Here is an 11,760-nt window from a genome sequence, read left to right as displayed (position 1 = left end):
CACAAAAATACAAATTTAAAATATAAAATTTCATATTACTACAATTTTAAAAAAGGAAATTTAAAATAAATCACTTATATAAGATATAATAATAATTATTTTGATTTGAAGTTTTGATCGTGACATAGCATTTGAGTCGATCACTCGATAGTGATCTATCACTGTTCAACTCCATGATTTTTTCACAAACCTATCTAAAAACTGTCAAATTTTGATATTAAGATAAAATCTGTTCTTTTTATCAATATTCTAGTGCTAAAATAACAAAGCAAAATCTCTAATAATGCAAAATCTCTAATAACTTTATGATAAAAAATAAAAATAAAAATAATTGTATTTAATTAGCTAAAAATTTAAGTATATAATTATAAGAAATCCATTAATTAAGCTAGTAATTTAGTAATAAATCGAACTTTCTATTCGTAGTATCAATTATGAAAACGTTAATTTTTTTTCGTAAGATGAGTTGGTTCAAATAAAAATAAATTATCTAATTTTAATAATTTTTAATTAGAGTAATTAGAATATTATTATATTATATTTTATTTTATTTTTATTAAATTATTGGAGTAACTGAATGCATTTGTTAAAAAAGTGTATCAAAACAATAAGAAAATCTTTTAATAGTTAAATTTTTTTTTTTAAAGTAATTTCTTAAATATGTAAATCAAATAATTAAGACTTATATATAGTTATCTGACTTATTGCATTTTTTACTAACTCTTAAGAAATTATAATTTAGCTATTTATTTTTAATTTTTTACTTAAAATATATTTTGTAATGTATGAATTAAATTATAAATAAGTAATTAATTATTTAGTAAAATTATTTAAAAGTAATTTTTAAATAGTTAAGAGTTTAATTAAAAAGTGCTTAAAAGTAATTTAAATTATTAAAATTACGAAAAATGATATGTACTTTAGTGTTGTAATTATTAAAATATGGATAATGTTAAAATTATTAGGATAATATGATTTTTTTTATTTGATTAAATAGTAGTTTTAAAATGAGTAGATAAGTCATAAGTAATATATCTTTACTTATGATTTTTGACTTATTTTAAATAAATTTTTTAACTCACAAGCTAAATCAAAATTGATTTACTGATAATTTTTTATTTATAAGTAAGTTTGACAGACTTATAAATCAAACCAAATATTCTTTTAATTTTAAAAATAAAAAATCAAATAAATTAAAAGTGTTAATAAATTGAATTCAATCGAACTGAATTAACAAGAAAATAAAATCAAATCAAAATAAAAAAATCAAAATTTTCAACAAGCCAAATGAAGCGATTAAATTTGATTCAGTTCAAATTATCAATTTAAATTTCATCTTTTTTATGGATTTATTTCATAGTCAATCTCAGTTATATTTCTTATTTTTAACTTTAATTTAATACTTAATAATGAACTAAAAAAATAAACCATTTGATTTGATTTTATTAATTTTTTTTTCTAAGAAAACCTGAATAGACCAAACTTTTTAAAATCAAAATTAAATCAAATTTCTGAATTAAATCAATTTAAACGATTTTTTTCAATTTAAGCTGATTTTTACAACTCTTTATATACGCATTTTTTTAATTAACATTAATTAAAACTTAAATTAAATTTTTATAGCTTTAAAAAGGATTTCACTATCAAATACTTATGCCTGAATCTAACAATAAAATTCCCTTACTCAAGCATCATCCCATTTTATAAATGCCTGTATATAATGAACTTGTGGTTGAGAACACTTGACAAAGATTAAGCACTAAAATGCAGAGGAGTTGAAGAATGATAGATGACTCTGAAGATGCACATTGATTCTTGAGTTTGAGCTGGAAACCCACTTCTCACTGTCACTGTTTCTCCACATGATCTATTTTAGTGTAAGATTTATTTTTTTTTTTAAATAATTCTTATTGGAGTTCAAATTCAAGAATTTACAGCTTCAAAGACAGGTATTTTATTATATAAGATTCGAGAAACTCTTACTAATTTCTCCAATAAAAAAACTAAGCTTGATTACGCACAAATATGCTTCCTGTTCAAAGCCCATAGAACGATAGAAAATTAATGAGAGAAGATCCTCATTTAGTGGGAAACAACATGGAGAGCACTTAACCAGAATTCAAAGCCTACTTTAATTTATTAGAATTCTTTTTTATTTAATTTATTATATATATATATGAAAATTTTTAGAAGAGAAATAAAAACAAAACTCTCTTATATATTATATATCCCATCTTGTTGTTAATATCTTTACATTCAATTACTATATATAAAAATAGCTTATTGATTAAAAAAATTAAATCTTTTAGTAATTTTATTCAATTTTTTTTTAATTTTAATAAAATTTTATCCATTTTTTTGACATATTTTTACAGTTCATTTTAATATCTATGGTGCATTAAAATTCTTAGGCCCTGTTTAACAATATTAGTTGTTCTAATAGTTATTAACTGTTTTAGTAATTGTCAACTGTTTCAATTTTATCAACTATTAATTGTTAGATATTAGTTATTTATACAACTATTAAAATAAAAGTGTTCAGTAAAAATAATTGTTTAATTAGTTATTAAATGTAAAAATAGTAATATAATATTATTAAACTTAATCAAAATGCTCCATTAACGTCTAAAAGTTATGAGGGATAATTTTTCATGAATCACTTCCTTAATTTTTAAATGTTAGTATAAATATAATATTATTGAACAATATAAATAAGAGATATAATATTTTTTATTAGGATCAAAATACTAAATATTACCTTAAAAATTATTGTCAAATAGGGTTTTAATTATTTAATCAAATTGGATGATTTTAATCACGTACTCTTACTTCACTACCACCAAAATGAAAATGAAATTGTGAAAGATTTGACAAATGTGATAATATTGGATTTTCAATGGTAGCGGTGAACAAATTGAAAAGTGAAGTCCAAAATTCAATCTAAGAAAAGTGAATAAAATTTTAACAATTTTAGAAATTTTAGCCAATTTTATCAAGATTAAAAAGATTTTATAAAATTACAAAATGTGATGAGATTTGACTTTTTTTAATTAATAAGCCTATAAAAAATACATAACTTTTATATGTAAATCAGTAATCACATTATTATAAATTTTTAATTTTTAATCTAATTTATTTTATAATTAATTTTAAAATTAAAACTTGAAACATCACAGTTTTAAAGATAATTTCAATACTTAAACTAAACCTTACTTATAATTTTAGTTTTTGGTGACTCTTACTCTTATTATAGGTAGGATTAGGAATATAAATATAGTACCTATTTATTGCCATGACCCAACCTATGGGCTGGACCGGTACTAGGACCTGGGTCAGCCTAAAGCCCCCGAGGTCCACAGTAAGCCTACTGTTCTCAAATCCATAATCAAGTCCCAAAATTTAGGCCCAATATACATATAAAATAATTTAAAATATTTTTATTCGGGGCAACCCAACCCGATAACCATAAAAAACTGAAGTCAGGAGAGCCCTGCTCAACCCTGTTACCATCACTTACAAATTGTTTAAATACCATATAAATCTTCATTTATTAATCTCAAAAATTTAAATTAACACGATTTCTAGCAAGGTCCACACTATTACTAACACATGCGGAGTTCTAGATTTCAAATTTAAAAAAATAATAAAACAATTAAATAACTGATGTTAAACCTGCAAGGAAGCAAGTAGGTTGCTCTGTAAAAGAACTCCTCCTGTAGCTTGGAAAAATAGGTGAACAGGAGTGAGCGTTTGACTCAGAGTGTAAAATACCAATTTTAACCGTAATCTCTATAGTTATCTAAAGCTAATGCACCCTGTAGAGTGAAATGCAATATCGGCAATATTTTCACATCATAACAGCAAAAAGGTAATCTGGAGCACTCACACATCCGATAAGGTCAAACAATACATATATGGGAGCTGATCCCCTATACAGCTCTCTTAATCCAACCTGTGCCAGCGAAGAACTCAAGCCGTGTCTACCCCGAAAGACCGGGTCCCAGCGAAGATCTCAAGCCGTGTCTACCCGTCCTGTCCATAGCCAACACCACACCACACGCACGCCAACTCACACACACTGCTCCAAATTACCACAACAACATCCATGGCACTTTCACAATTATGAATGCAACATAAAAACGTGCCTAGTGTTTAACTATATAAATACATATTTATAAGTGATGCATGGACATGCTTGAACATATAATAATATCGAAATTATAATTAAAATTAATAGTTTACTCACAGTACACCGATAACTATTGTGGCTGCTGGATGCAGAAAAATAGCTGACATCAATCACCTAATAATTAAATTATAAATTTATTAGTACTAAGTCAAAATAAAACTCTAAAGAGGCAACAGGCAGCCTAATTCAAGCCGAAAATCCGATAGAGTTTTCCCTATACCTAGGATCTACCCAACCTATAAAAAGGCTTCAAAATACACTTCTATATCTGTCAATCACAACTCAATCACATTACAAGGCCCCTCCTGGGCCCACCTAAACAGTCAACAACCACAATTCAAAAAATTACAATTTAGTCCATATAACTAGCTCTTTTTCAAAAACTACCCAAACGAGCTCTAAAAATTCTAAAATTTTTTCCTGCGGTTCTTAATAATATTATAAGGCTATTACAAAAGAAATTATAATTTTCTAATCATCCACAAATATTTTATGAATTTTATTCTAAATCGGTATTAGCCGAAAATGAGCAACTTGGAGTTTGGGTTTACCTCTGCCAATTTTGACACCTGAAACGCATTCAGAACGTCTGAAAATGTTAGGATTGACTATAATATCGACCACGTTCTGAGATGGGCTGCCAGGCAGCCGAATTTGGCTGAAAATGTGGTCCCGGCGCCGGTGAGCTATCCTCGATCCAATTACACCTAAATTAAATCCAAATTGTGTTAATAATTATTATAAAATTATTTTTAAATTTTGAAAATCGAAAAAGTTTAAAAATCTCACCAAGCAATCTGGACCGTCCGATTATCGCATTTTTCAAACGGTGTCCGATCGGAGCGGGGCCAGTCCTATCTCGAAGATCTCATCGTTCTGAGTCCATTGGTGGCCTCGGATTTTTGATTCGACGGTCGGATCGCCAGAAAAGTGGCCGGAAAGCAACTGCCATCACTTTCTCTCTCCTCTTTCTCTCTCTTTGAAACTCGCCGGTCGGGATGGGAAGCTCAGGGTCCCAGGAGCCGAGCGCCACCCATCTCATGCCGGTAGGCCACCGGAAACGGCCGAAAATGGACCTTGGAAGTTCTCGCCGTCGCTCTCTCTCTCTCTTCAATTCTCTACGCCGCTGCCATCTTCCGTCGCCATTTCCTGTCCCCTGGTGGTCGCCCGGTCACGCTGAAGCAACTAGGGTGGTCACCGACAGCGGTCCCTTGCTGGCGAGAAGAAAAAACGGGAGGGAGGAGGGAGAGTCGTGGAGAAAGAGAAGGGAGCGGGGGGGGGGGGGGGGGGGTGGGGCGTTTTTTTGGGTTTCTATTTTTTTTTTTTTACACTATTAGTCCCCTAACTTTTTAGGGGTTTACAATCAGGTCCAAAATTATTTTATTATGTTAAAATTTAAAAAAATTCTAGTAATGATAAAAAAAAAAAATATAGTCTAGGAAAATTTAATTATTTTATTCTCATTTACTAAATTAACTTTAATTCATTAATTAATTTATTATTATTATTATTTTAAATTTTTGGATTGTTACGTATTACATTTTTATAATTGATTATAAATTACCTAATATGGACTTACTTCTTTTTCTTCTCAATGCCTCTGGTTGACTTCATGCTAATGTGGAATCGGTGCTAGTGCAAATATATCCTGCGTCCACTACAAAAAGCAATATATATATATATATATATATATATATATATATATATATATATATATATATATATATATATATATATATATATATTTTAAATAATGGTATCATGTTTAAAATTCTTTGATCAACTTAATTAAAGAAAAAAAAAACTCAAAAAAAAGTTGTTGATGCTTAATTGTTTTCCCCCCAACTTTCTCTTTATAGAAAAGTAAAGTAATAATTATGTGTATCTTGTACGGATAAAATTAGAATCTTGAAATATACATTAACATTCAATTCACACACGAATATTCGTAGCTCAGTAGTTAATTTATCAAGGTGATATTGTTTTATTCCGGTTTAATTCTCTCTGCGTTAATATGATAATTAAATATAGTTATTTTTTAAGAATGTAATGAGAGTAGGGTGACAATTTTAGACACGACCTGCGAATACGATATGAAAATATAGGATTTGTGTTAGGCTTATTCATATTCGTGTCGAATTCGTGTCGACCAATTTATGACACGATTATAATCGCGTCGTGTCACGGGTTAACCTGCTAATCTGACTTGACATATTTATGATACGATTTAATATTTATGTCACCTATTGATCGGTGAGCTACTAATCCATTTGACCCACTATGACCCATGAACTAAGTTATATAGCGTGTTAAATAGGTTAAGTCGTGTAAAACCGTGTTAAATGAGTTAAGTCATGTCAAACTGTATTAAATGGGTCGTGTCGTGTCGAGTAATCTGTATAATAGAAGAGTCGTGTTCGTGTTTGAATTTTTGACACGATTTGTTAATCGTATTGTGTTCATGTCGACCTTGATCGTATTCGTGTCGCATATTGACACGATACGAACACGACTCATCAACCCGAATTGCCACCCCTAAATGGGAGGCAGCAGTGGCATATTATCCAATAATTTATTTTATTGAGTGCTACCTCGAATTAGGTAAAAAATCACTTCTTATAGGATTAGATTAAATCGAGGACATTAATCAATGAGAGCTTAAGAGAGCTATAATTTTTTTTTTAATTTTAAATATGCAGTTTTCTACATTTATGTTACTATTAATATTTAACTATAAAGTTCATCTAAAAATCAATTTTATACTATGCATTTTAATATATAGATAAAATTCCATCTACATTTCCTTTATAATAATAATAATAATAATAATAATAATAATAATGTTTGGAAAAGAAGTAAACAAAATTAATTTACCTTTATTTATTTTGGTTTTCTTGAAATGGATTGTTGGAGAGGTCACAAGAGTTGAGACACATGCGTCTTGCATGCAGGACATGTGAAAGTAGTGGAAGGCATGAGGTCAACATGTGTAAGCAATTAAAGGTGAAGAAGTAACTAATATTCCAATTTAGTTTTTCATCACCATGATCCTAAAAAACACACACCTACTTTCCAACTGGAGATGGGTTGCACTGAAGTATTGCCACTCTCATGAATAAAAATAAAAATAATAAAAATCCTAAAAATAAAAATAGAAGATATTTAATAAATAATAAAAAAAATCCTAAGCCCTACCATATTACTAGTTAGGAAATTGTCTGTGCTAATGTAATTGGTTATTAATAATTTTAATTTATAAATAATTTTAATATATATATATGTTTTAATTTTAATATATAAAAATTAAATAATATCTTAATTTTTTATTAATTATTTTATATTTTATTTTTATTAATTAGATATTATTTCAGATATTTTATTAATTTTTCCATCTATCAAAATTTTCAATGAAGATTTTATAATAAATATATAGTAATATAATAAGAATATTGCGTAAATATATAATTATTTTTTATATATTTTATTTTTATTAATTAAATATTATTTTATATTTTTTTATTAATTTTTTACTTTTAAAAATTTTTAGTGAAAATTTTATAATAAAAATTTAAAAAATATAAGAATATAATATCAGCATTACTAAAAAATATATAATCATTTGAAGTTGATTCAATTATATAATTTTTTTATTATTTTAAATATTAAAATTTTATTATATAATTAAAGGAAAAGTTAAAAAAAAAAAAAAAGAAAACACTATGTAATAATATTATAAACAATACTATGTGGAGAACAATGCCACGTCAAAGCACCATACCTTCCTGCTCTGTATTTATATAGATTCATTTATCTCTTCATCCACTGGTAAAATTTTCATTTTTATGATAGGAATTATGAGAAGAAGAGCTAACCCTTATTATTCATCATGCTTATGATCTACCTGTCACTCACGCACAGTCCATTTGCCATTCCATTAAGCATAAAAAAAAAAAAGAAATAGACTGTACATATAACTGTTCATCTGGGTACTGCAAGGGCTAGCTTTATAAATAACTCTCATGCTTAATTTGCTCGTCATATGTCCATTTAAAACAAAAAGAAAGCAAAGCAAGCAAGCAAAGAAGAAAGGCAAAAAGTTTTCTTCATCATCCTCCTTTGTTCCTGTAAATTTCTCTTCACGCTATAGATATCAACTTGGTTATAGATGCATGGCTGCTGCTGGTAAGATGGTGATGAAAATTTTCAAGTGGTTGCATGAGCTGAAGCCAGTGTTATTAATGGTGGTGGTTCAGTTCTGTTTTGCTGGTGTTAATGTGTTCTACAAATTGGCTACCTATGATGGTATGAGCTTGAGGGTCATTGTTGCCTACAGATTCATCTTTGCCACTGTGTTCTTGATTCCTCTTGCTCTCATCTTTGAGAGGTAATTATTATTATTATTATTATTATTATTATTATTATTATTATTATTATTATTATTATTATTATTATTATTATTCTTTCTTTAATTTTTCTTAATCTTAATTTGATACTAATTCTCAATTTCATTTTCACAGAAAGAGCAGGCCTAAGCTTACATGGACAATACTGTTTCAAGCATTTCTCTGTGGCTTCTTTGGGTAAGTTGGAGAGTTTAATTAGTTTAATTTTCTAATTTTTATATATTATTAATTTATTTTTGATAATTTAGTCTAATAATTGCAGAGGATCATTGTCTCAAAACCTATACTTTGAGAGTTTGGTGTTGACATCTGCAACATTTGCTACTGCCATGGCTAATCTTATACCAGCTGTCACTTTCATCTTAGCTGCTTCTTTTGGGTATCAATTAATCATTTACATATTTTTTTTTCATTGATGATGAATTGCTAAATGATGATTAAATATTTAACTTCATAATTAGCTTAATTAAAAAGGGATTTTTGCTATTTTTATTATAGTTCTAGATATTCTAAAACATCTTAAATAATTTCTGTTGCAGCCTAGCTACTTGTGAAATTAGTGTATGAATCCAAACACTTGTCTTAACTTGGAATTGATTCAAATCCCAAATCAATTTCATAAATAATTTTTTTTATTTATAAAATTCATAATCTCTATGAAATCCTTATTGTAAAAATATATAAAATTAGGTTGGTTTAATGTTAGGTCATCAATAGATGTGTTTGCTAATTTTATATCCTAGACCCATGGACATGGGTGTAAGAGTGTTGTCTTATATTAGTGATGAGGTATTTATGCTATATATAAGATTTGGGCAAATTTCCTTCATTATTCTCTTGTTTTTTTTGGATGAAATTAGACACATTCATTTTCTATATATATAAATTAAAAAAGTTATTTTTTAAACTTAATTTATCATGAATTCAAAATATATAAAAATGTATGTGGGACTCATTGCGTCTATGGTGAATTGAGTCTAACAAATAAAAATCTGATTAAATTATTTTCCTCTCATATATTTATTTATTTGAAGATCCCAATATTAAAAAGGAAATTATAGATTTAACTGTTGATATATTGTGTATGGTGGGGAAGTTAGGTTGGAGAAGATGGGAATATCAACTCTGGCAGGAAAGGCAAAAGTGGTGGGAACATTAATGGGAATCGGCGGAGCAATGCTATTGACATTTTACAAAGGGTCGGAAATTCACATCTGGTCGACACATGTCAACCTGTTGAAGCTCGTTACACCACATGGAGGACACGTGGCAGCATCAGACAACACTCGTGTATTGGGGTGCATACTTGCCATGGGCAATTGCATCTCATTTTCTTTGTGGTTAATAATTCAAGCTAAAATGAGTGCAAAATATCCCTGCCCATATTCAAGCACAGCATTGATGTCGATAATGGCAGCAATCCAATCGGTTGTTTATACCCTCTGCGTTGAGAAAGATTGGAAGCAATGGAAATTGGGTTGGAACATAAGGCTGTGCACTGCAGCCTATGCGGTATGTTTACACCTATAATACATCCAACTAATGCTTGTTTTGATGCACATACATAGAGCAGGCCAAGGGTCGGTTTCGGGAATCAACTCAACCTTGCGGTTTGGATCCGTTTTGTTTCTAAACGGTTTTGGTTTGAAAAGGTTTTAATTCAAAATAGATTTTGATTTGAAACATTTTGATGTGATTTCGGTTTGGTTTTGATTTAGCCCTTGATTATTTGATCAAATATAATAAATTTAGACGTATTTAGTTTCTAATGTAAAAATGTTGAACGGGTTCAAAGGATTTTTTTTTTAATTTTATAAATTGGGTCGATTCCTATCCTGATCTGTAATCAATCTCCTCATAGAACAGTTTTGGGTTGGTTCATGAATCGAAATGGTTTATCAATCTGATTTGATATCAATTTGATTCCTGGTTTGAATTGACATGTGGGTCTACACATATATGAATATGACTTATGGGATTATTTTTATTTTTTTGTGGAATTTGATTGATTGGGACTTGATTTGGTGATGCTTTTGGATGATTTTATAATGCAGGGAATAGTAGTGCAGGGGATGATGATAACTTTGATGATATGGTGCGTGAGGATTAAGGGTCCATTATTTGCAACAATTTTTTACCCTCTAATGCTTGTGTTTACGGCCTTGGAGGGATCTCTGCTACTTGATGAGGAATTACACCTTGGAAGGTATGCATGAATTCTTTAATCGGCTCTGACTGAGACTGAAACTCACGACTTAATTATATAATCAGTAGAGTTTTGTAATACAATCACGTATAGCTTAATCCTTCTTTGAAAAATTGCAGCATAATAGGATCAGCCTTCATTGTGTGCGGGTTATACGCAGTGTTGTGGGGTAAAGATGCAGAGATGAAGAAAATCTGCCAACTCCTTCCATTGAAAAACTCTGTAGAAGATGAAACCACAAATGGCTCTAGTAAGAATGATAAAGGTAAGAATTTATCATCAGAAAAGATACAGGGAAAAGAAGAAACAGAAGAGGGAACTGATCAAGACAAGGTATAGTCTCCTGCCCTAAACAAAACAATGCAGGTAACAATTAGCAAGCCTTCCCATCGGCAATTGCCCTGCATACTTGGTAGAGATGGTAGCAGTTTACTCTCCAATTTGTTTGTTTAGCAGAAATATGAAAATCAAAATACCCAGAAAAGATTTTGTGTTTAGTTGGAAGTAGTTGGCATATCCTAGCAGTCTGTTAATAGAAGTAAAAAGATCAGAATAAAGAATGAGATATTATAATTTCCATTTTTCTTTGCAAATGCGTGGAGACCGACACAAGTTTCTCATCACAGCCATCCAAAATAAGTAAATAATTTCACTTGGATAATACAAAAATTTCAATCGGCATCTGGTTATTTTAATCCAAATAAAATCATTAGACGCTATCATCAAGAGTATTGCTTACTTGGTTATAGGAGTGAATGAGCAAGCGAACAAGATCTTCAAGGGATATTGAGTTTTAGAGCAAATTTACAGGGTTCAGTGTTCTGTTTCTGCTCAATGTATAGTTTGATTTTGGTTTAGGCTTGGGATTAACTATTGATGCAGGCACAGAGTAGCAATTCTCTTGGCTAAATAGCAGAGTCTTGCCGGTACAATGCACAATGTTGTATTTTGCCTGGTGACTA

General features: G+C 29.1%; 1 protein-coding gene across 5 annotated transcripts; it reads left to right on the top strand.

The window, feature by feature from the left end:
- Positions 1-1,710: 1,710 nt before the first annotated feature.
- On the top strand, positions 1,711-11,377 carry LOC110663911 (WAT1-related protein At1g25270). Of its 5 annotated transcripts, XM_058151694.1 has the most exons (8): positions 1,711-1,877; positions 7,141-7,192; positions 8,355-8,573; positions 8,707-8,769; positions 8,855-8,971; positions 9,693-10,104; positions 10,647-10,798; positions 10,918-11,377. In XM_058151694.1, the coding sequence occupies exons 3-8, from the start codon at positions 8,359-8,361 to the stop codon at positions 11,135-11,137; spliced, it is 1,179 nt and encodes a 392-aa protein (XP_058007677.1). In that variant the 5' UTR covers positions 1,711-1,877; positions 7,141-7,192; positions 8,355-8,358; the 3' UTR covers positions 11,138-11,377. The 5 variants fall into 5 exon arrangements, with proteins under 5 accessions (XP_058007677.1, XP_058007675.1, XP_058007676.1 ...); XM_058151692.1 differs by lacking the exon at positions 7,141-7,192; XM_058151693.1 differs by lacking the exon at positions 7,141-7,192 and having other exon boundaries at positions 8,337-8,573.
- Positions 11,378-11,760: the final 383 nt, after the last annotated feature.

This window comes from Hevea brasiliensis, chromosome 8 (genome assembly GCF_030052815.1).
Source record: "Hevea brasiliensis isolate MT/VB/25A 57/8 chromosome 8, ASM3005281v1, whole genome shotgun sequence".
In the NCBI taxonomy this organism is placed as follows: domain Eukaryota; kingdom Viridiplantae; phylum Streptophyta; class Magnoliopsida; order Malpighiales; family Euphorbiaceae; genus Hevea; species Hevea brasiliensis.
Note: the sequence above shows the minus strand (reverse complement) of the source record. Positions and strands in the feature narration are given on the sequence as shown.

Excerpts from the sequence above, each read along its gene's own strand:
- LOC110663911 (XM_058151692.1), top strand. The coding sequence starts at position 8,359 with ATGGCTGCTGCTGGTAAGATGGTGATGAAAATTTTCAAGTGGTTGCAT. Across the intron at positions 8,574-8,706 it reads CTTGCTCTCATCTTTGAGAG|AAAGAGCAGGCCTAAGCTTA; the intron begins GTAATTATTATT and ends TCATTTTCACAG. Across the intron at positions 8,972-9,692 it reads ATCTTAGCTGCTTCTTTTGG|GTTGGAGAAGATGGGAATAT; the intron begins GTATCAATTAAT and ends TGGGGAAGTTAG.